Here is a 23,212-nt window from a genome sequence, read left to right as displayed (position 1 = left end):
GTCTGTTATCATTATCATTGTTGTTATTAGAGAAAGACTTAGCAGTGACAGCTTCACTGAATTTACAGACGCTCTTAACTGTGTCAGTGAATAAGAGCCCTCCAGTTTCCCTTGTTGTACTTTTGTTACTGTTTTGAGACCGTCTCAACTAAGTAACAGGCTGGCTTACAGCTAACTGCCTGTGTGACCCAGGTTATCTTCAAATTCAAGATCCTTTTGCTCTCACCACTGGGTGCTGACATTGCAGCTTGTGCTTCCATGTCGGCTCCACTGTCGGCTCTGATAAGTTCTCATTCTTTCTTATAAGTTGTTCTTTTGATTTATTCCCCAGTTATGATGCTCAGATTTCCCTTTACTTTGCTTTTCGGGGTTTATTGTTTTTTGAACATCTTCAAGTACTTTCCAAAGAAAATGTACAAAGAGAATAAACTTTTGAAGGTTTTTGAATGTCTCTGAAATATTTTGTTCTTGTTTTTTGTTTTGTTTTTTGTTGTTGTTGTTGTTGTTGTTGTTTTTGGTTTTTCGAGACAGGGTTTCTCTGTGGCTTTTGGAGCCTGTCCTGGAACTAGCTCTGTAGACCAGGCTGGTCTCGAACTCACAGAGATCCGCCTGCCTCTGCCTCCCGAGTGCTGGGATTAAAGGCGTGCGCCACCACCGCCCGGCTTCTTGTTTTTTCAAGATGGTTTGTCTTTGAACTCACTGTGTAGCCAAGGATGAACTTGTACTCCTGATCTTTTGCCTCCATTCATTCCCAAGTGCTAGGATTAAAAGCACCACAACTTTTAAAATACATTTAAAAAAATTTATCATATGCGTTTGAATGTCTGAGGACAATTTACAGAGGAGTTGTCTCCGTTATGTGGGTCTCGGGGATCAAACTCAGGTTGCTAGGCTTGGCAAGTGCCTTTATTTACAGAACCATTTTAGCAGCTCCAAAAATTCTTTTTTAAACCAGGGTCTTATAACTTTATAGTCAAAGCTACCTTGGAACTCAGTCTATCCCATGTTGATCTTGAATTTGTAGTAATCCTCTTGTGTCATCCTCCCAAAGTGTTTGAATTATAAGTGTATTGTATGATATCTAGCAAGAAATAATATTGTTTTTATTTTTGATTGATACATTGGGTAGCTGTAGTTTTAGGATTTGTTCTCATATACTAGCATGTATTACTGTGAATGAGAAATTGGGAGAATTTGCCATTTCTGTGTTAACTCGCTTCTCCACCCCTTAAGTTTTAAGAACCTCTGCTTAACTTTGGTATGTAATTGGCCTTTTGATGTTGCTGAACCTTTTCATTTTAAGCAGTACTTAAAAAGAGAATGAATTTCAAAATCCATTCAATGCCATTGAGAAACATGGCATTCCTTATGGAAGAAATAGTATAGAGAGAAACATGGGGGATAATCTGGTAACTCCCAGGCTGATGGCTTACACCTGATCCCAGAACTCTGGCTGAGACAGACAGAATGCTGTTTCCAAGAAAGCTAACAGAAGAAACTTGGTGCGATAGTACAGCCCCTTTCATCCCAATACTTTGGATCTCTGTGAGTTTGAGGCCAGCTTGGTCTATCTAGTGAGTTCCAAGACAGCCAATGCTACACAGTGAGACCCTTTCTCCAAAAGAAAGAAAGAAAGAAAGAAAGAAAGAAAGAAAAAGAAACAAAAGCAAATAAAATGAAAAAGTTCATATAAGTCTGAATGATGGATAAAGAAGCTCTTTTTTTTTTTTTTTTTTTTTTTTTTTGCCATGCCTGGAGAAGTAGGGTAAGGAAGATGTTGTCTTGGCAAGGTCTACACCTCAGGGGCTCTTCATAGTGTATTCTCAGTCAGGCGGACGTAGAAGTAGGGTAAGGAAGATGTTGTCTTGGCAAGGTTTGCACCTCAGGGGCTCTTCATAGTGTATTCTCAGTCAGGCGGACATAGAAGTAGGGTAAGGAAGATGTTGTCTTGGCAAGGTCTGCACCTCAGGGGCTCTTCATAGTGTACTCTCAGTCAGGCGGACATAGAAGCACATTTGGTGTGCATTTTTGTAATTCTAGCACAGGGAGCTAGTTTGTGCTACACAGTGACTTTAAGGCCAATGTAGATTACATGACACCTGTTTCATACAACAAACAACAACTTTCAGAAGGTTGTATTTGTTTTCCCTGGAGTACAATGATTCTGATTTCTGCTTTTGTATTCCGTCTTTCAGCAGCAGGATAAAACCTCATCTAACCTCCATGAAGCTGCTTCAGACTGTGTATGCTCAGCTCTCTATGCTATTGAAAATGTGGAGACTAACTTGCCGTTGGCCATGCAGCTTTTTCAGGGGGTCCTGACATTGGAGACTGCTTATCATATGGCTGTGGCACGAGAAGATTTAGACAAGTGAGTAACTATTGAAGTAGGAGCCCTGGGTTACCTACAATCTGGGGTTTTTCCTCAATTTTTTTTTTAATAATCATCCATTGTTTTTTGATTCTGTGACTTTGCACGTGTGAAGTGTGTGCTATAGTTGATATGTACCTGCCTCTGAATAGCGATTTGGATCTAGAAAAGAGGATTGCTACCAGTTCTTGGTTGTTCAACTGTTTTACACTTAAGAAAAGACTTGAAGAAATAGGGATAAACTTTAAAATGCATAGTTTAGGAGCTGTAGAGATGGCTCAGCAGCTAAGAATGGGCTCTTCTCTTCCATAGGACCTGACTTTGGTTCTTAGCATCCATCTCTGACCCCTCACTCCTGCCTGTAACTCCAACTCTATGTCATCTTCTGTATTCCATAAGCACTTGCATTCACACATGCAAACACCCACACAGAGATGCCTAGTTTAATGGAACTCAAGCTCTCTAGCAAGCAAGTGCTCTCAACAACTGAGCCATTGCTCCAGACCCTAATTTGAAGTTTTTATTCAAAGATTTGTAATAGAGAATATGAATTGACTTACCATCATATGCTCATCATGAGTATTCACTTGAATGGCCCTCAGGCAAAGAGACTTTTTGTTCATTTGACTCGTATCTGTGTATGTAAAGTCCAGATTCTTGACTTGGTATTCTCATTTTGCTTCTGCAGAGTTCTGAATTACTGCCGTATCTTCACTGAACTATGTGAAACTTTCCTGGAAAAAATTGTTTGTACTCCAGGCCAAGGTCTGGGAGATCTTCGAACTTTGGAACTGCTTCTTATTTGTGCAGGCCACCCTCAGTATGAGGTAGTATCTGTACTGTGTTAAGGCTTTTACTCTCTACTTGAGAATTTGCAATCTTGTTTCTTATTAATGTGATCTGGAAGTTGTGTATGGTTACAATTTTTTTTCAGTTTCATTATTTGCATATGAGAGTGGGGTGCTGTCCACGTGCTGTGGTGTGAGTGTGAAGCAAAGCGGTGTAGTACAGACACTTCTCTCCTCCCAAGTGCCTTACCAGTGGCCCACACTTACATGGCCCATGTTTAGGGTACTTTTAAGAACTGTGTTTGGGGCCGGGCGGTGGTGGCACACGCCTTTAATCCCAGCACTCCAGAGGCAGAAGCAGGCAGATCCTCTATGAGTTTGAGGCCAGCCTGGTCTACAAGAGCTAGTTCCAGAACAGGCTTCAAAAGCTACAGAGAAACCCTGTCTCGAAAAACCAACCAACCAACCAAACAAACAACAACAAAAAAAAAAAAAAACCAAAAAAAAAAAAAGAATTGTGTTTGGGTTTCCATTTTGCATTCTTTCTATTTTCTAATCTGTTGTTAAGGTTGACTGTTGTAGGCAACTCAGAGAATCTGTCAGAAAGAAAACCTGTTACCTCCCACTGGGCCTCCTTCTTCCCAGAATTCTCCTGTTGTCATTGACCTGCCTCTACTTACTGGCTGGTTGTCCTGCCTATATTTCCTGCCTGGCTACTGGCCAATCATCGATTATTTAAAATATAATTGACAGGATACAAACAATTGTCCCACACCAGTCAGACCTTTCGTTTATGTGTCCCTGGCTAGCAGACTGTTCTGAGAAGGATCCTGTCTCCATCTCAGTGTTCAGACAATAGGCATCTATTACTATACCCACTTATTAAGTTCCTAGATTTTAGAGGGTGGAGAGATGCTCAGTGGTTAAGAGAAATGGCTGCTCTTCCCAAGAACCCAAATTACTAGAACCAGTCCCAAGGGATCCAAGACCCTTTCTGACCTCTGGACACTGCACTCACGTGTGCGCAGACATGTAGGTAGACACCCATTCAGAGAAAGATAAGTAGGAAGTTTAGTTTTTTCCTAGATTGTTAAAAAGTTCATCTATTTAAGAAATTATACCTCCTATTTATCTCTTAAGAAATATAAAGGGGGCTGAAGAGATGTCTCAGTGGTTAAGAGAGCATACTTCTCCAGAGACCTGAGTTCAGTTTCAAGCACCCACATGTGGTGGGTTACAGCCATCTGGAACTCCAGCTCCAGTAGAATCTGATCTCTCTCCCCACCCCCCACAAGTTAACATAATAAAAATAATCTGTAAGTCATGTTTACATTAAAAGAAAAAATTAAAGAAGTGTTCTTGGGTTGGGGATCGTTTTGAACAGCTCTCCTTTGAATCCTTAATGGAAAGGAGCTTAAGCTTACTCCTGTGTCCTCAGCACCTTGTCTTTATCACAAAAAGTGCTGTTTACTTGTCTACAGAGCCCCTGAGGATTTCTAGTTGTGGTAAATCCCAAGCAGTATGGTTCTTTGCAATGGTAATCACTTCAGAAATAGCATTGCATGGAAGGTTAGCTGATCCTGAAATTCCAGTCTGTTTCTGCTGTCTTTCATGTTCATGAAAACAACTAAATGGGGCTGGACATGGTTGTGTATTCCTATAATCCCAGACTTGGGAGGTGGAAGCAGGAGAATAGGAAATTCTCAGCTACTTAGTGAGTTTAAAAATCAACTGTATTAGGGAATAACAATTAGCTCTCCTGGAAGACATGTGATGTTGGCATGATTAATGGTCCAGAGTTTGGTTAAAACTGCTTTTCAAGACTTGCATGTCTTTGTTTTCTATAGAATCTAATGGGATTTGGGAAAAGTTTCCTCAGTTATAAATAGAAAGTGTAAAGCTAGTCATCTAAGTAACCACTGAGGTGTAATTTGGGAAGATATTCAGGAGGTAACAGCAAACCTGTGCCACAGAAAGGGTGGTTCCCTAGCTGCATATACATAGGGAATAGTGTATATCCTTCGCTTTATGTAAGTAATGATAAAACTAATTTTTCCTCTGTTCTTTTCATGCACAAATAAACCATCAACTTTCTTACCTAACAGGTAGTAGAAATTTCCTTTAACTTTTGGTACCGACTAGGAGAACATTTGTATAAAACCAATGATGAAGTCATTCACAGCATATTCAAAGCATACATTCAGAGGCTGCTTCATGCCTTGGCTCGACACTGCCAGTTGGAACCAGACCATGTAAGTACCCTTCTCTACTTAATCTTCTCCACCTTTTGGTTCTGACTTGATCTAACAGTCTTCAAGTTTTTTTTCACTTTAGCTTAAAAATTAGACCTATATAGGCACATTGTTTTTGCTGAGCTAGTAATTGTGTATGTAGGAATTTGCTTTAAATGATGTTATAGAAGAAGAAAGCTAATTTTTTGTGCAAAGCCTTGTGTGTATATATATGTGTAAAATGTTTGACTATGTTCAGAAACTTGTTGAACCTCTGTGCAGCAATTAAAAATGAGAATTTCTGCAATAGTAATCGGTATGATAAGTGATAGAAATCAAAATGTAGAATTCTGTACTGTTTGTTTGGGCCTTTTTGTTTTCTTGTAGTGCCAGGGGCAAACCTAGGGCCTTGACCCATTCTAAGCAACTGCTCATGCTGAGCTACATTCCATTTCCTTGGTGGATTGTTTGGTTTTTTGTTTTGCTTTGAGACAGGGTCCACTGTATATGCTGGCTAGCCCAGAGCTTACTATCTAGACCAGGCTGACCCCAACTTGAGGTCCACCCGCCTCTGCCTTTGAAGCACTGAGATTAAATGCATGTGCCACCCCACCTAGCCTTATTGGTGTTTTTGAGACAGTGTTTTGATATGTAGTTGGGACCAGTTTTGAATTCTTAATTCATCTATGTCAGCCTCCTGATTACTGGAATTGCATGTTTACACCACCACATTGGGTTTATACTGTGTTTTTAATAGTGTAGGACATATGGTTAGGTAAGAATTAATACAAAAAAGTGAAAAAATTGTGTAAGGAAGTTGAATTTTGATTTCCCTCCACATGTGTATACACTTTCTTTATATCACTTATAATCATTTGATAATTTAACAAAAAATGCATACATTTGCTTAGAAGAAAATATACTAATGCATGAAATATTTCATTGGCAAGCTCTTCCACTGCTTAATGTCTTTGCATATTATGCCTCAGTGTTTTTACCTTCTGGGTGGTTGTTGGGTAGCTTTAGTCTAGGCCCTGGAGTACATTTAATTGCTTATATTGAAATTTGACATGCTCATCTCTGAATTCTCCTAAACTGAAGATTGATTATTAATTGTAACCACGATTTGCTTGAAAAACCACACATGAGCTGTTATGGTCAATGGATTCTCTGTTCTGTGCCAGTTCTGTGGTATCATTTCCCTTGCAAATGTTTTTTACACTTGAAAGTTTATAGTACTGTAGAATCTTATACGTTATTTCATCTGGAAAGCCATCACTTCCTCATTATTTCTCTTAGTTTCTTTATTCTAAAACAAGAAGACTGAGCTAGATGAGCAATTATTGGTGCCACTAAAGGGTGCTTCTACAATGTTCATAGCCCAAAGTTTTCAAAGGCGCCTTTAACCTCTCGAAATTAGTTGGTAACTCGCTTATTTGGAGAAGTGCATTGGGATAGGAAGGATTTTTTTTTTTAATTATTTATTTACTTAAGCAGTACCCTGCCTGTAGGCCAAAAGAGGGCACCAGATCTCATTACAGATGGCTGTGAGCCACCATGTGGTTGCTGGGGATTGAACTCAGGACCTCTGGAAGAGCAGTCAGTGCTCTTAACTGCTGAGCCATCTCTCCAGCCCTGGGATAAGAACGATTTAAAGTCTAAACTTTTCTTTGTGAAGTTATTGTGATAATGGTTGTTTTTTGTTTTGTTTAATATTTTGAAAAAGAAAGTCTCAGATTTGTCCAGTATTATAAAGAGCTGACCTCTAGATAGGCACCCTTTACAGCTTCTTTCCAGTCACTCTTGTAAACAAGCAAGATATTTAATTAAAAATACAAAATAAAGATACACAGTCACACACATAAACAGAAGAGTTTCTCATAGTAAAGTGGAGAGTAGACTGTGTTGACTCAGCATACCTAGCTCCTGAGGAGACCTTCTGTTCTTGTAACATAGTGTTGTGATTTCGCACTTTGGCTTATTAGCATTTGACTGCTGAAGAGCTTTATCTTTATGGGTTTTACTCAGAGAATTGACAGTGCCAGTGAGGTTTTTTTTTAATGTATTTTTTTTAATTGATTTTTATTGAGCTCTACATTTTTCTCTGCTCTCCTCCCTGCCTCTCTCCTCCTCCCTTCAACCCTTCCTCGAGGTCCCCATGCTCCCAATTTACTCAGGAGATCTTGCCTTTTTATACTTTCTACTTCCCATGTAGATTAGATCTATGTAAGTCTGTCTTAGTGTCCGCATTGTTGTCTAAGTTCTCTGGGATTGTGGTTTGTAGGCTGGCTTTCTTTGCTTTATGTTTAAAAACCACCTATGAGTGAGTACATGTGATAATTGTCTTTCTGTGTCTGGGTTACCTCACTCAAAATAATGTTTTCTAGCTCCATCCATTTTCCTGTTAAATTCAAGCTATCATTATTTTTTTTTCTGCTGTGTAATACTCCATTGTGTAAATGTACCACATTTTTCTTATCCATTCTTCAATCGAGGGACATTTAGGTCATTTCCAGGTTCTGACTATGACAAACAAAGCTGCTGTGACCATAATTAAGCACATGTTCTTGTGGCATGATTGAGCATCCTTTGGATGTATACCCAAAAGTGGTATTGCTGGGTCTTGAGGAAGGTTGTTTCTTAATTTTCTGAGAAATCACCACTCTGACATCCAAAGGGACTGTACCAGCTTACACCCCTACCAGCAATGCAGAAGTGTTCCCTTTTCCCCACAACTTCTCCAGCATAAGTTGTCATTGGTGTTGTTGATCTTGGCCATTCTTTACAGGTGTAAGATGGAATCTCAGATTTGCATTTCTCTGATGACTAAGGATGTTGAACATTTCCTTAAGTGTCTTTCAGCCATTTTAGATTCCTCTGTTGAGAGTTCTCTGTTTAGGTCTGTACTGCATTTATTTTGTTGGATTATGTGATATTTTGCTGTCCAATTTCTTGAGTTCTTTGTATATTTTGGAGATCAGACTTCTGATGTGGGGTCTGATGTGGGGTTAGTGAAAATCTTTTCCCATTCTGTCGGCTGTTGTTTTATCTTGTTGACCATGTCCTTTGCTTTACAGAGGCTTTTCAGTTTCAAGAGGTCCTATTTATGAATTGTTTCTCTCAGTGTCTGTGCTGCTGGGGTTATATTTAGGGGTTATATTTAGGAATTGGTCTCCTGTGCCAAAGTGTATTTCCCATTTTCTCTTCTATAAGGTTCAGTGTTGCTGGCTTTATGTTAGGTCTTTGATCCATTTGGACTTGAGTTTTGCGCATGGTGGACCAGTGAGTTTTAAACAGATGATACATGGTTTTGAATTTCAGGAGGGAGTTCCTGAAGAGACTGATGACTTTGGGGAGTTTCGAATGAGAGTGTCAGACCTGGTGAAGGACCTGATTTTCTTGATTGGATCTATGGAATGTTTTGCCCAGGTAAGTCCATTTGGAGATTCTTGAGTCAGTTTTACTGATTGCATTGATTGTGTTTATCTTGCTTCTATATCTTCTGTAAATGTTCCATCTCCCCCCTCTCCCAAGCTTGGCGGCTAAATGAGATAGTAGATAATGTAGGTGCCTAGCACATTGCCTGGCATATAGTAGCAATGTTCATTTAGGGTCCGATAAACTGGTTGTAGTGGATAGATAAATTCAGTTATGATTTCCTCTATTATTCTTACTAAGGAGAGCCATTCCAAGTGTACAGCTAATAAATAAAGTCTCTAGGAAACTTATAGGGATTTGAACCCCACTGGGAAAAATGGGCAGGTTTTCCTGCTTTGATCCTAACAACTATTTAAATAGTTATGTCGTATTTCCTTGGTCCACAGTTAGATTCTTGTGCAGCTTTGTCCCAGAGGTAAATAGACTCGAGTAGAAGAGTCATAGTCCTGTGGTTTCCTGGCGATCATTGAGTGACATTTTACTGTGTAAGGTTGCAATCATTATCATCATTCCACATCACTTAATATTAGAATATTTTCAGGTGTTGTTAGTATTGCTGGATCATACTTTAATGAGCCCTGATGTGACAGTTTGGATGCTGTGTTGTAGCAATACCAAATTTCAAAAAAAAAAAAAAAAAATGAGGAGAGGAGGGCTTGACACCCATTTTATATATAAAACTTTTATATAATTTTGCCCAGGAAATATTCAGTAAATTACAACTTTTCATTGCAAGGTTTTTTTTTGTTTTGTTTTGTTTTTTTTTTTTTTTTTTGATTTTTCGAGACAGGGTTTCTCGCAAGGTTTGTTTTTTGAATCTACTATATAGATTTGGAGAATTTTAGGAAGCAGATTCAGTGGGCAGATGACCTATACTCAGATTTCAACTCTTTTCTCACTGGCTCTTGTCTTTGATTTAAGCTTAAAAATTATATAAACTGTCAGTGTTACCAAGATGTGTTCTGTGGAGCACCAGGTCCAGAAAACGTTCTTTGGCAAAAATGAAAGGAAAGAGGTTTTGTTCTTGTTTTGCTTTCCTTTGTAGTGACTGTAGAAATTTAGTTTGTTTTGTTTTCAGTTATTTATTTTTGACTATAAACATTTTACTTGGCCTAATAGCAAGTTATGTTCCACACATATATATGATCTGGTAAATTAAGAACCAGAACATCACTAAGTATTCTGCTAGGTTTGCCTTTTTTAAAAGATGTGTTTTTTTGGCAGGATGATGGTGGCACATGCCTTTAATCCCAGCACCAGCAGAGGCAGGTGGATCTCTGAATTAGAGACCAGCCTGGTCTACAGAGCGAGTTCCAACACTGCCACAAAGAAGCCCTGCTTAAAAAAACAAAAGAAAAACAATAAGTGCTTGCATGTGCTATTGTATAGAGCCTCTGAGCAGTTAGTTTCCTTCCAGCACTTTCCCTTGCACTCCTGTTGGTGCAGCCAATAATTTATAAAGCAGATGCACATGCAGGATGTGTGCTTTAAGAACGTTTACCTATTGATGTGCTGTCGAGACCACCAGATACCCTTTAATGTTCAACATTTCCCCCATGATTCTCGTTTTTTGGAAACTCTTGGGGTTCTAAATATGTTTATTTTAGGCACTAAAATCGTAGTTCCTTTTAAACAGTGAGAATCCAAATATGAAAGTACTGTTCTTGGGTGGCTCTGAGAGATAATTGGGTTTAGAAAAAAGAGCCGGATTTCTTTGAACTAACATTTTTTGTTTTGTTTGTGTTTGGAATTCTGTTTTCTTTTAATGGCTCCATAATCCACCTCTTCTTCTCTAGTTGTATTCTACTCTGAAAGAAGGCAACCCACCCTGGGAGGTGACAGAAGCGGTTCTCTTTATCATGGCTGCTATAGCAAAGAGTGTTGATCCGTGAGTGTCTAATAAGTCTTTTGCTGGGAACTCTTAAATATCAAAAGAAAGGAGATTTACACCATGTTTCTGTATGGTATATTATTGGAAAGTCTTACAACTTCTATGCTGCTGTCTAGTCTTACAGCTTTAGTCTAGTGTAGGATGGCCTGCATTGCTGATGCCATATTTTAATATGTTTCCTAGAGTTAAACTTATTTTACTATTGATCCTAGAAATAGAATGCTGATTTTTTTTTTCCCCTCAGTGGCTCCTTTGTGACAGTGTGAAGGAGTTCGTTAGAGTGTTACATTGTTTGGTATTTCCTTAAAAACAATGGGATTGGCATTCATTAATTTGGGTCTCCTGTTTTTGTGACCTTAGGTAAGCTGTTTAATTACATTGTTCTCTTTCTCAATTTTAGGGAATCTATGGGTTTCAGAGGCAGAGCATTGGTACCATTTTACTTAAAAGAATAGAGAATCTAAAGGACAGTTGTTACTTTTGCTATTGCCATTGAAACTTTTAAATTATTTGAATTTGAATTACAATTGCTAATTGCTTAGCATGAAAATTAAATTTATGGAAAGGTTCTTAAGCAGAGTTTGCTCGTGTCCTGAGTTTATACACTGATACAATAATTTTGTCCAGCTATGTGGGATCGGCACTTACACTCTGGCTCTATTTAGGACCGTGATTGGAAGGCGGCCGAGACAGATGGAGGGGCACCTATTAAAGGCACAGTGCTTCTTCTTAGCTGCCTTTCTGGGCCTGGTCTGTGAGCTCGTAGATGTGTTTTCAACCCAAGAAATGCTTAAGGAAATGATTAGACCTATTTTTCTTTTTTCTAATAGAAGTTCTGCTTCTTAATTGCTTACTATAGCATTTGCTCTTAAACCATTTGGTGTCTTTTGGAACCTTCTCTGATGGTCTGAGGGTTACTATTATACCCAATAGGTATTGATTTGAAAAGGGATAGGTAGATAGTCTCCCATAACTGGTAGAGTGTCCAGTCTAAAGCATCAGTGAGAGAATAATTACTTGTTTATCCTCTCTTCAAGCCAACATGTGATTACAGTTTTTCATTTTGTTTTGGTTTTTTTTTTTTTTTAGTCCATTTAAAGGATGTGATAAGCCTAGTAATTGGCAGGTGATATTCATGCTATAATCCTAGATATCTTCATTTTAAACATCTTCATTTCTGGATTAAATTCTAACTGGGAACATCTTCCATTCTGTGTTTTAAATCCAGTTTAGTAGGAGGATGAGGGTGGTAAATTCACAGAACTGTGGAAAGTGTTTGATTGATTTAAATTTCCCCTCGTGTTCCAAATCAGGGCATCCTAATGGCCCCTGCTCCTGTTTTTCTTGGATTTTTTCACTTAGTAAACTGGTTCACCTGTACTTTCCTTTTCAGAGTTTCCAGTATCCAGCCATAAGAAATCCTTTGGAGGATAACAGCTAATAGAAGTGGTCTATGATTGTCATTCATTCATTCGCTTAAGTATTAAGCAGTATTTCCTGAGTGCCCACTATGTGCCAGGCACTGTTCTAGGTGCTGCAGATAGGGGACTAAATGAACTAGGTTCTTTAAAAGATGACTGTCACCATCAGCTGACATCTGCCTTTCCAATTGCAAATTCCTTTGTTTGCGGGCTTATATCTAGATACTTTGATGTCATTCAGAAGGAGCAGTGTACTTCTTCTGGAATATTGTTAGCTTTAATTTCTATCTTTTGTCACTTTTTGAAGTATTAGGGAATGTTTAGGACTGGAGAATGTGCCTCAGTGCACATTCTTAGCACCCCAAGAAAGGAAGAAGCCAAAGTCCTGTTTGAAAATGTTCTGCACTTTGATTTGAATAGTTACTATTTACTTAGATGCCCTTTTTACAATGTGAAGTTTCACTGCTGCCTGCTGCTTGGCCAGAATAGTACCCAATAGAAGTAACTATAAGTACTTGCTTTCTATCCTCAGGGAGAACAATCCTACACTTGTGGAGGTACTAGAGGGAGTTGTCCGTCTCCCAGAGACTGTCCATATGGCTGTGCGGTACACCAGCATCGAGCTGGTTGGTGAAATGAGTGAAGTGGTTGACCGGAATCCACAGTTCCTGGGTGAGTGTGGGTTCTGCCTCTGCTGCCATCACTTGAGCTGTCTCTTTTCTTTTGCACTTGTTTTCTTACTTCTCATAGAATAAGCACATTGTTATTTATATAAGTTGCTTAGTTTGAACATTTGTTAGACTTCCAGAGGGCTGGACTACTTCATACTTTTCTTAAATTAAGCACAGATATTTCTGTCTCTGATGGTCTTTGGTACATGTGTTAGCTAATCAGACTGTCCTTCTAACACCAACTAAAGGAAAGAAGGGGGTTTATTTGTTAAGTAGATTTTTTTTTAAAGATTTATTTATTTATTATGTATGCAGTGTTCTGTCTGGCTTGCAGGCCAGAAGAAGACACCAGATGAGTGTGAGCCACCATGTGGGTGCTGGGAATTGAACTCAGGGTTTCTAGAAGAGCAGGCAGTGCTCTTAACCACTGAGCCATCTCTCCAGCCCCATAAGTAGATTTTTTTTTAATCTAAGCTAATAATTATTCAAAATAAAAATAAATTAAAATGAGCTGGGTGGTGGTGGTGCACGCCTTTAATCCCAGCACTTGGGAGGTAGAGGCAGGTGGATCTCTGAGTTTAAGGCCAGCCTGGTCTACAAGAGCTAGTTCCAGGACAGGCTCCAAAACCACAGAGAAACCCTGTCTCGAAACAAAAACAAAACTTTATGCTGAACCCTGTCTTGAAAAACCTAAAAAAAATAAAAAATAAAATAAAATGAATCTTGAGAGTTGGAGTTAAAGTTGGAATCATTTATCCCAACACCCTTATTTTGCAAATGAATGCACTGAGATCCAAGGAAAACAAAACAAAAAAAATTTGTCCAGAGAAATATGTAATCAAACTCCCGATATTTAAAACGATTCATTCTGAGAATTTTATGTGTTCCCAACTTTGTGAATGTTTGCAAATAATCTGGTTTTAATGACTAAAGTGTTTGCCACAAAAAGTAAACCAGTAGCTAAGTGTGGTGGTGAACACTAATCTTAGCACTTGGGAGGCAGTGGCAAGCCGGGCTCTGAGTTCAAGGCCAGCCTGATCTACAGAGAGGCAAGGCTGTTATACAGACAAACCCTGTTTTGAAAAACCACACACACACACACCAAAATAAGTACATGTTTCTTTTTCTCACTTTTGTGCATGGATCCTATGATAGGTGTGCTCAGTTATTACCAAGCTACTTAGCAAGTGGAGCCTGCCATTCTATAATATTTTCAAAATTCCTATGGTGTGTGTGCACCCTTCTACCAGGAAGCAAAAGTGGGGTCATTGTTTGTCGTGTCCAATAAGCAGCCAAGTTGAGTCCCTGTTTGCAGTATTTCATTCAGATTTGTACATCAGCAGTAAACAAATTGCTGTGTTGGAAATAACTGCTGATGTTATTTGAGAGTCAACGCCTACAATGTTGGAGTTGTGTGGGCTATCATTTCCAATTCTCCATCTTCTGAGTATTTAACTAAATAGGCTTGGGACCTTTGGGGAAGAGGATAGACTATGGTAGGTTGTGTTAGAAATTAATTTTATAGTACCGAGGATCAATTCCAGGGCCGCAGTTACACTAGCTAAGCATCCTACCACTGAGCCACATTCTCACTTAAAAATAACTCTTTTAATTGGTTTTTGGCACAGTATCTTTTGATTCCTTAAGTTTTGTTTGTTTTTTCATGGTAACCATGAAAATGATCTTATGATCATATAGCACATTTAATATTTCCTTTCTTTAAAAATCATCTTTCCTTTCTTTAAAAAAATCTGATTTTATAAAGAAAGGGAAAAGAAGAATAGCATTAACTCTAGAAATAACTTTTTCAGTCAGGGTTGTTGTTTACGTTTGCTAATGTCAAGTCATAGTAGTCAATTAGTTTCATTTAGAAGTGCTACCGATGGGATTTGGGACATGGTTTAGTGGGTAAAGCACTTGCCCTGCAAGTTTGATGGGAGTCTAGGTCCACTTAGAAACTGGAAAGGTGAAATGGGCAACAGAAATCCCAGCATTAGTGAGACAGAGGCGATCTCCAGGGCGGGCTGGCAAGTAAAACAGTCAGCAAACAGTGTGTTCAGTTAAGAGCCCCTGCCTCTATAAATAGAGAGTGATAGAGGAACACTAACACCAACTATGGAGCTACATGTGAACATTCATATACATATGCACACATACACGATTGTATTTGAATGTTGTTCTTTTAAAGTATATGCAAGAGTGGGGATGTGTGCATAGGAGTGCAGGTGTCTGTGGAGGCCAGAGGCTTCAGATCAGTCTGGAGCTGGAGTTACAGGCACTTGTAAGCCACTCTAGGTGTTTGAAACTGAACTGAGGTCTTGGGAAGAGTAGTGCACACGCCTAAGGCTAAGCCATCCCTTGGGCTCACGGTCAGTGGTTTTCAAACTGCTGCCTGATTCTGTGGGGTTCGAAGGAACAGTTAACTACAATGAAGAAAAAATTGAAAGCTGAAGTGAATGGAACTCAGGGCTTCCTGACAGAGCATCAGTGAGATCACCTCCAAATCTGTAGGTTGGTTTGTTTTATTGGTTCTTTTAACATTTTTATTTTATATGCATTGGTATTTTGCTTCCATGTTTGCCTATGTGAGGTTGTTGAATACCCTTGAACTGGACTGTTCTACAGACAGTTGTGAGTTGCCACATGGGTGCTGGGAATTGAACCTAGGTCCTCTGGAAGAGCAGCCAGTGCTCTTAACTACTCAGGTATCTCTCCAGCCCCTTGTTGATTCTTTTGAGACAAGATCTCATGAGCTATGTAGCCCTGGCTGTTCTGGAATTCATTATATAGACCAGACTGGCTTCACACTGACAGAGATCAGCCTGCTTCTGCCTCCCAAGTGCTAGGATTAAAGGTGTGTGTCACCACTTGCTGAATTTTTATTTTAAACCAAGGATAACTTATATTACATTTATGGGTTACTTTTGAAAAATATACCGACCTTTGTTGCAACAAAGTATATACTTTTCTTGAGTATGATGTATAATCTGTATTTGGCTTTTATTTCGTAGACCCTGTATTGGGCTATTTGATGAAAGGCCTGTGTGAAAAGCCTCTGGCTTCTGCTGCAGCCAAAGCCATTCATAACATTTGTTCAGTTTGTCGGGATCATATGGCTCAGCACTTTAATGGACTCCTAGAAATTGCCCACTCCCTTGATTCTTTCATGTTGTCTCCCGAAGCTGCTGTGGGTTTGCTAAAAGGTTAGTAACAGTCTCCTCTCAACCATTACTTGTGGTTAAGTTTTTTTTTGAAGTTTTTTAGTTATAATGTTCTTAGTGATTTTTCTGTTCAGGGGAAATTTCCAATATGTGTTCATACATTCTTTTCTTAGCAAAACTTAAGCCTATCAAATTAATTCACACTGCTTTGCAGTATGTATAGTGTAATTATAGACTTGAGGTAGAGACAACACATTCGTGTTTGCTGCTAAGAAGAAATGAATGATGTGTTATATCAATGTGAAAATCAGCCTGAATTTTTCTAAACAAACACACAAGAAAGTTATAATTTTAAAAACAATACTGATCTTTTAAAAAGAATTCTGTTTATTTTTGTAATATAGATCAACTAATTTAATTATCTCAATTCAGCCTTTATGCTCTTCATTTGAGTCATTTTGTTTTTCAGGAACAGCTCTTGTCCTAGCAAGACTCCCTTTGGATAAGATTACTGAATGTCTTAGTGAGCTATGTTCTGTTCAGGTTATGGCATTGAAAAAGGTGAGCCCAAATAAGGAATTAAATATATACTTATATATATTCAGAAATAAAAAGTACAATTCCTGTATACAAGTTAGTTATATGTTTAAAAGGCAAGAGAATTAACTGAAATTCATTAAAATTAGTAATTGTATTTGCATCCTAGAAAATATGCAATTGGACATTAATTTACATCAAGGAAACAGTCTGAGAAAAGCATTGTTAGGCATTTTGTAGGTATCAGACATTTGACTATTTTACAAACCCAGAAGATCAGTCATTTGAAATGACTTCTTAATGCAAGTCAAGATACATAGCAAACACTGGGCATATAAGGGCTGCTGCTACCATAGCAATTTCTTTTTCCTGAGTATGTGTACATTTAAAATAATGGTAAGGCCAGACATGGTATCCCTTGCACTTGAGAAGTCAATTCAGTAAGATCAGGACTTTGAGACTATGTAGTGAATTTCAGGCATCCCAGACTAAATAGTGACATACTCTTCAAATAAACAAACAAAGCCAAAGTAACAGTAATAGTAGTATAGTAACACATCAGTAACGGTCATATCAGAAACAAATACAGGAGTAAACATTGCACACTGCTGTTTGAGTAGCTGTGAAATCAGTGTTAGGTTTTTCAGGTCCATTATAATCTTGTAAAGTGACTTTATACACGTGGTCTCTCATTGACCAAAACATTGTTTATGTGTCACATGATTATTTAAAAATTAGTAGATTCTCAGGGTGATGGTGGTTCATGCCTTTAATCCCAGCACTCAGGAGGTAGAGAAAGGTGGTTCTTTGAATTCAATGCCAACCTGGTTTACTGAGGAATTCCAGGACAGCCAGGGCTACACAGAGAAACCCTGTGGGGGTGGGAGACAGTAGATTCTCAATATTGGTGATAACAATTTAGAAGGTCCAGTGTGAAAAGCAGGTCCAGGAAGTAAAACCAACCATATTCTAAAAACCTAGAAACCAGGAGTATTGGCACACACCTATAATCCCAACTCTGGTTGGGGAAGATTGAGACAAGAGGATCATGAGTTCAAGGCCAGCCTCAGCTACTTAGTAAGACTGTTTGAGGAACAGAAAATCTCTAGTCTACCATATTTGGTTGAAGAACACTTGAAAGCTGTCAGCTCTTCTCCAGTTGCATTTCTAATGCAATAACAATAGGCTTACTAATGGAAGTTTTAGAACTTGCCATAATGGTCCTGAAGTTCATCTGTAATGATCTATACTGCTAGCAGTATTTAAGGAATTTTAGAAAAGAGAATGAGAGACAGTTTGCTTTTAAAACATGCTTTAAAGAAGTAATCTTGGGGCTGGAGAGATGGCTCAGCGGTTAAGAGCATTGCCTGCTCTTCCAAAGGTCCTGAGTTCAATTCCCAGCAACCACATGGTGGCTCACAACCATCTGTAATGAGGTCTGGTGCCCTCTTCTGGCCTGCAGACATACACACAAACAGAATATTGTATACATAATAAATAAATAAATATTAAAAAAAAAAAAAAGAAGTAATCTTAACACTTTATCTTATATAAAACTAAATATAAGTTGGGTATGGTGACACATGCCTATAATCCCAGTAGTTGAGTGCTGAGGCAGAACCTAACCTGGGCTACATATACATTGGAAGACTTTGTCTAAAACTTAAAACAAAACTGACCTGGGAAGAGGGTTCAGTGGGTCAGGGTGCTGGCCACCAAGCTTGAGGATCTAAATTTGATCCCCAGGACCCACATGGTAGAAGGAGAGAACTGATTCTCACTACTTGTTCTAGACCTCCACTCAACACTCTGCCCACCCCAGACTTAATTGTGTTTTTTCTTTGTTTTTGTTTGTTTTTTGAGACAGGGTTTCTTGTAGACCAGGCTTGCCTCAAACTCACAGAGATCCGACTGCCTCTGCCTCCCTAGTGCTGGGATTAAAGGCGTGTGCCACCAACCGCCTGGCAAATGTGTTTTTTTTTTAAAAATTGCATATAAGAACTGGAGAGATAGCTCAGAAGTTAAGAGCACTTGTTGTTCTTATAGAAGACCTGGGTTCAGTTCTTAGCATCCTCTTCTGGCCCTCTTGGGCACCAGGCTTATATACAGTATACATATATATTTACTCAGGTTTACTCATAAACTTAAATATTTTTTAGCTAAATACAAATGTTACATATACTAAGTATAAAATAACAATATACAGTTTCTATTATAGACATCTTAATCATAGATTAATAGAGAAAAAAATCAAATGATATTTTATCCTCTCAAGTGATTACATAGTGAATACACTAATATGCAGTCTAATCCAGGGCACAAGATGGAGGCAAGTAGTCTGCAAATAAGAAATTTGTACCATTTGAGTATTTTTTCAGCTCTTCTTAAAGAGATAAGCAAAGGTTGATATGTAAGAATGTCTGCTGCAGTATTCACTAAAGGTCCATGTGTGTTAATGTCTTTGTTTCTTCAGCTGTTGTCTCAGGAGCCCAGCAATGGCATATCTTCAGATCCCACTGTGTTCTTAGATCGCCTGGCGGTAATATTTAGGTAAGAAGGGAGGTTTAGTCTCCTAGAGTTAAAATGAAAACACAAATGAAACACCGAAATAAGCAAGCCAGTAGTGATGGTACAAACCTGTAATCCCAGTTCTAGGGAGGTGGAGGCTAGAAGATAAGAAGTTGAAGGTCATGCTTACTACACAGCAAGCTGGGCCAGCCTAGGCTACATAAGAAGATCCTGTCTCTGACCCTACCTTGCTACATACAAACACACACCACCATCATCCCCATCACTTTGGTTATTATTTTGGTGGTTCTCAAGCTAGTGTGTACCAGAATCACCTTGAAACTCTTTCTTTTTTTTTTTTTTTAATTTTTAATATTTATTTATTATGTATACAATATTCTGTCTGTGTGCATATCTGCAGGCCAGAAGAGGGCACCAGACTTCTTTACAGATGGTTGTGAGCCACCATGTGGTTGCTGGGAATTGAACTCAGGACCTTTGGAAGAGCAGACAATGCTCTTAACCGCTGAGCCATCTCTCCAGCCCCTGAAACTCTTTCAAAACAGATTGTTAGCTCCCATCCACCGAGGTATCTTGATTCATTGGATCTTTAGTAAGATGTAAACAGTTGACCTTTCTCTTAAGTTCTGTAGTGATATTGTTGTTTCTTCCTGCTGTTACAGAGACAATACTCTTCAGGATCATTGGTATATATTATATATATCCAAAAATTAATAAAGTCTCTTCAATGCTGGATGAAATAAATCCTTTGCATTCAAGAGGAGCCATGATTAAAAAGACGATTGAGTAATGGTGACCAAAACTTGATCTTGGCTGAGTTGTATAGCTTATACGTCTGTTAGGTTCATGGGCAATTAGAGTATCAGAGTAATACTTGCATAGTTGCATAGAAGAAGCCTATGCCAGACATTGTTTTTGCTTATTAGTTATTACTATCAAGTGACTTGATGCAACACTTTTCCCTTCATAGCTGTGAGAGCCTGCTAATAGCTTCCCTCTGACTCCACAAGGCAGTTTCTTTATAGGCTGTCCTGGAACTCACTCTGTAGACCAGGCTGGCCTTGAACTCAGAGATCCGCCTGCCTCTGTCTCCCGAGTGCTGGGATCAAAGGTGTGCATCATCACACCTGGCTGAACTTTCTCTGTTTTAATGCTCAGGGTAGGTTGTATGTATTTTTATTAATTTAGAAACAAACACATTTAGGTTTATAAGGAGAAATAATAGAAAAAGTAGTAGAGCCTGCCCTGCAGCCCATATAACCAGAGTTACATGAAATTTCCTTGTTCTAGTAGAACTGCCTTAGTGGCAGTTTGATGTTTGTGTATGGGGGGTGGCTTAAAGTATGTTTATTTTACTTGAAATGGGCTAGAAGAAAACTGTGTTGGTGTAAGTAAATGACTCTACCACCTGATTTTATGAGCAGAGCGAGGTCTGGGTTCTTAGTTAAATTTATCTTTCACTGTTTGGGGCTATTATCTTTTCCCAGGCACACCAATCCCATTGTAGAAAATGGACAGACTCATCCGTGCCAAAAAGTCATACAGGAAGTAAGTACTAATGGATGCTTTTTTTCTTTTCCCTTTGAGGATCTGTGTTGAGGAGACACTGATTTCACATGTTCATAGTGAGATTTAATTTGTTGGCATGGTAAGAGGTAGAAATTCTAAGATTAACTGATTGCTAAGAGGCTTAATCAGTCCTAGCCTAATATTGTGACAAAGTAAGTGACATTAGCTTTCCCTCAGTATAATACTCCCTTCTACTTTATCCACTCAGAATAATATGAGGATCAAGAGATAAGGGGTTTTTACTTATTAGTTTCTTTCTTATTTTATAAATTGTATCTGTGCACATGCGCTCGCAGGGCACATGGGTCAGAGCACAACCTGCGGGAGTTGGTTCTCTCTCTGTATTCTGTGTTGCCCAGGATGTAATTCACGTCATAAGTTTGGGTGGCAAGTGTCGTTACTGATGAATCATCTCATGGTTTCTAGAAGTGCATTGCAAACTTTGGAGGTTACATAAATACTAGATAGCCTTAATTTTTCAGTGTAGCAGATAACTATTTATATCCCCAGTTCTTTTGTGTGTTTTCTGCTTTCCTAAAGCTACCTTTAAAGATTTTTTTTCCTCTGAAATTCTTTTTTATCCTCACTGAGGAATTCTGAAATTTAGGAAAATGGGTATCTGATTTTTATAGAGTTGGTGGTCTTGTTCTAACAAGTCACTGTGTTTCTCTCAAGAAGCAATTGGGTTTTAGTAATGTGTAATATATGAACCTGTGCACATCTGTATACATACTGGCTGACTCAGGCCATGTATACTACCATAAAGAAAATCCTGTCCAAGTCAGACAGGTGTAATAATGTATGCAGTAATCCCAGGAACTTGGGAGGCTGATGCGGAAGATTGTCATAGCTTTGAAGTAGCTGAAGGCCAATCTATGGTGTAAGACTAATAATAATTACTTAGTTTAAAACAAATCAGATATTACCAATTTAGGATTATTTTCTCGGCTATTAGTTGATATGCTTTCTTTCTCATATTTTAACTTTTGATTCAGATATGGCCAGTTTTGTCTGAGACTCTAAATAAACACCGAGCTGACAATCGGATTGTAGAACGTTGTTGCAGATGCCTGCGCTTCGCTGTTCGTTGTGTAGGCAAAGGGTCTGCAGCCCTTCTACAGCCACTCGTCACACAGGTCAGTTTTCCTTGAGTGACATGCTTTGTATACAACTATACCTTCAGTGCAAAAACTTTGTTGATGAAAGGAAGCCGTTTTGATTGATTGATTGATTTACAAAGGAAAATATATTTTAATAAGTAAGTACATGAAGTAAGTATGTTGTCCATAGAGAAAGAGCTTGTGTAGCAGCAGTCTGACTAGACTGGCTAAGATCCTGTGAAGAGAAGAGCTCGTGCTCAGCCATTATGTGCCAGCGGTAAACATGTAAATTAATGTCTTGGGGACAATGAAACAAGTCAAACTTGCTGTTTCTTGAACCAGCCAGATTTTGTTCTATCTTGACTATATTTTGCTTTTCACATGGGTCTCTTTTATTTGTCAAAAATGAATGTGATTCTCTTCTTTTCCCCCAAGGGGTAGTATACATGCATGTGTATAGGGAGTGTGTCCAGCGTTAACAAAGAGTGTCTTCCTCAATCAAACTCTAAATTTCTTGTTGGGATGAGATCTCTCCCTGAACCTGGAGATCTGGCTATTCTAGCGAGATAGCAAGTTTGCTCTAGGTGTGCCTTGTCTGCCTCTCAAGTATTCAAATTGCAAGTGCCCATCCCACCTGCCCAACTTTTACATGGGTACTGGGGATCTGAACTCTGATCCTAATGCTTGTGCTTTTATCCACAAGTCACCTTCCTGGTCCCAATTTTTTTTTCTTTTAATCATTAAGATTGGTAATTGTGATGGTGTGATTTGAAGTAGTAGCATTTAGACCTACACGAAACACTTATCCTTAGGTCATTAAGTAATTTGTGTTTATGTTAGCCTCCTGTGTCAATATAGCACATTTAAACTTTGGGGAAGTTGGGGGTATATTTGTGCTACACTGCCAAATTAGAGTTAAAACATTGACTATGCCAACGAGACTACACTTTTACAGTGTGTCCCTTAACCAAAATAAAAGAAAAATGAGGGTTGGGCATAGCTGGTGCAGACCTTTAATCCTAGACAATGAGACTATATTTTGGAAATACTACCCCAAGTACTAAATTGCTTGTAGTTTGAAGTATTTGACAGTTCTTTCAACATTGTCTTCAGAAGGAAACCAGTCAAAGGCATGAAAGAACTCTTTAAACAGACCTTTAATCCTAGACAATGAGACTATATTTTGGAAATACTACCCCAAGTACTAAATTGCTTGTAGTTTGAAGTATTTGACAGTTCTTTCAACATTGTCTTCAGAAGGAAACCAGTCAAAGGCATGAAAGAACTCTTTAAAAAGAAAACTTGTGGACTGGAGAGATGGCTCAGAGCTTAAGAGCACTGGTTGCTCTTCAGAGGTCCTGAGTTCAATTCCCAGCAACCACATGGTGGCTCACAACCATCTGTAATGAGATCTGGTTCCCTCTTCTGGCCTGCAGCAGGTATACATGAGGACAGAACATTGTTACAATAATAAATAAATCTTTTAGAGAGATTTAAAAAAAGAA

The 23,212-nt window shown here is 38.7% G+C and overlaps 1 protein-coding gene across 5 annotated transcripts in view; it reads left to right on the top strand.

Moving 5' to 3' along the window:
• Positions 1 to 23,212, top strand: part of Tnpo3 (transportin 3) — a 77,259-nt gene that overhangs the window by 34,029 nt on the left and 20,018 nt on the right. For all 5 annotated transcript variants that reach the window (XM_041675399.1, XM_041675401.1, XM_041675402.1 and 2 more), the window contains 11 exons: positions 2,196 to 2,371; positions 3,060 to 3,198; positions 5,265 to 5,411; positions 8,712 to 8,819; positions 10,625 to 10,716; positions 12,673 to 12,812; positions 15,823 to 16,014; positions 16,442 to 16,533; positions 18,983 to 19,059; positions 20,526 to 20,586; positions 21,603 to 21,743. In XM_041675399.1, coding sequence (XP_041531333.1) covers positions 2,196 to 2,371; positions 3,060 to 3,198; positions 5,265 to 5,411; positions 8,712 to 8,819; positions 10,625 to 10,716; positions 12,673 to 12,812; positions 15,823 to 16,014; positions 16,442 to 16,533; positions 18,983 to 19,059; positions 20,526 to 20,586; positions 21,603 to 21,743 — 1,365 coding nt within the window. The remainder of the gene's footprint in view (positions 1 to 2,195; positions 2,372 to 3,059; positions 3,199 to 5,264; positions 5,412 to 8,711; positions 8,820 to 10,624; positions 10,717 to 12,672; positions 12,813 to 15,822; positions 16,015 to 16,441; positions 16,534 to 18,982; positions 19,060 to 20,525; positions 20,587 to 21,602; positions 21,744 to 23,212) is intronic.

Source organism: Microtus oregoni, unplaced genomic scaffold (genome assembly GCF_018167655.1).
Source record: "Microtus oregoni isolate MIOR12 unplaced genomic scaffold, Mior012 000026F_ref0000081, whole genome shotgun sequence".
Lineage (NCBI taxonomy): Eukaryota > Metazoa > Chordata > Mammalia > Rodentia > Cricetidae > Microtus > Microtus oregoni.
Note: the sequence above shows the minus strand (reverse complement) of the source record. Positions and strands in the feature narration are given on the sequence as shown.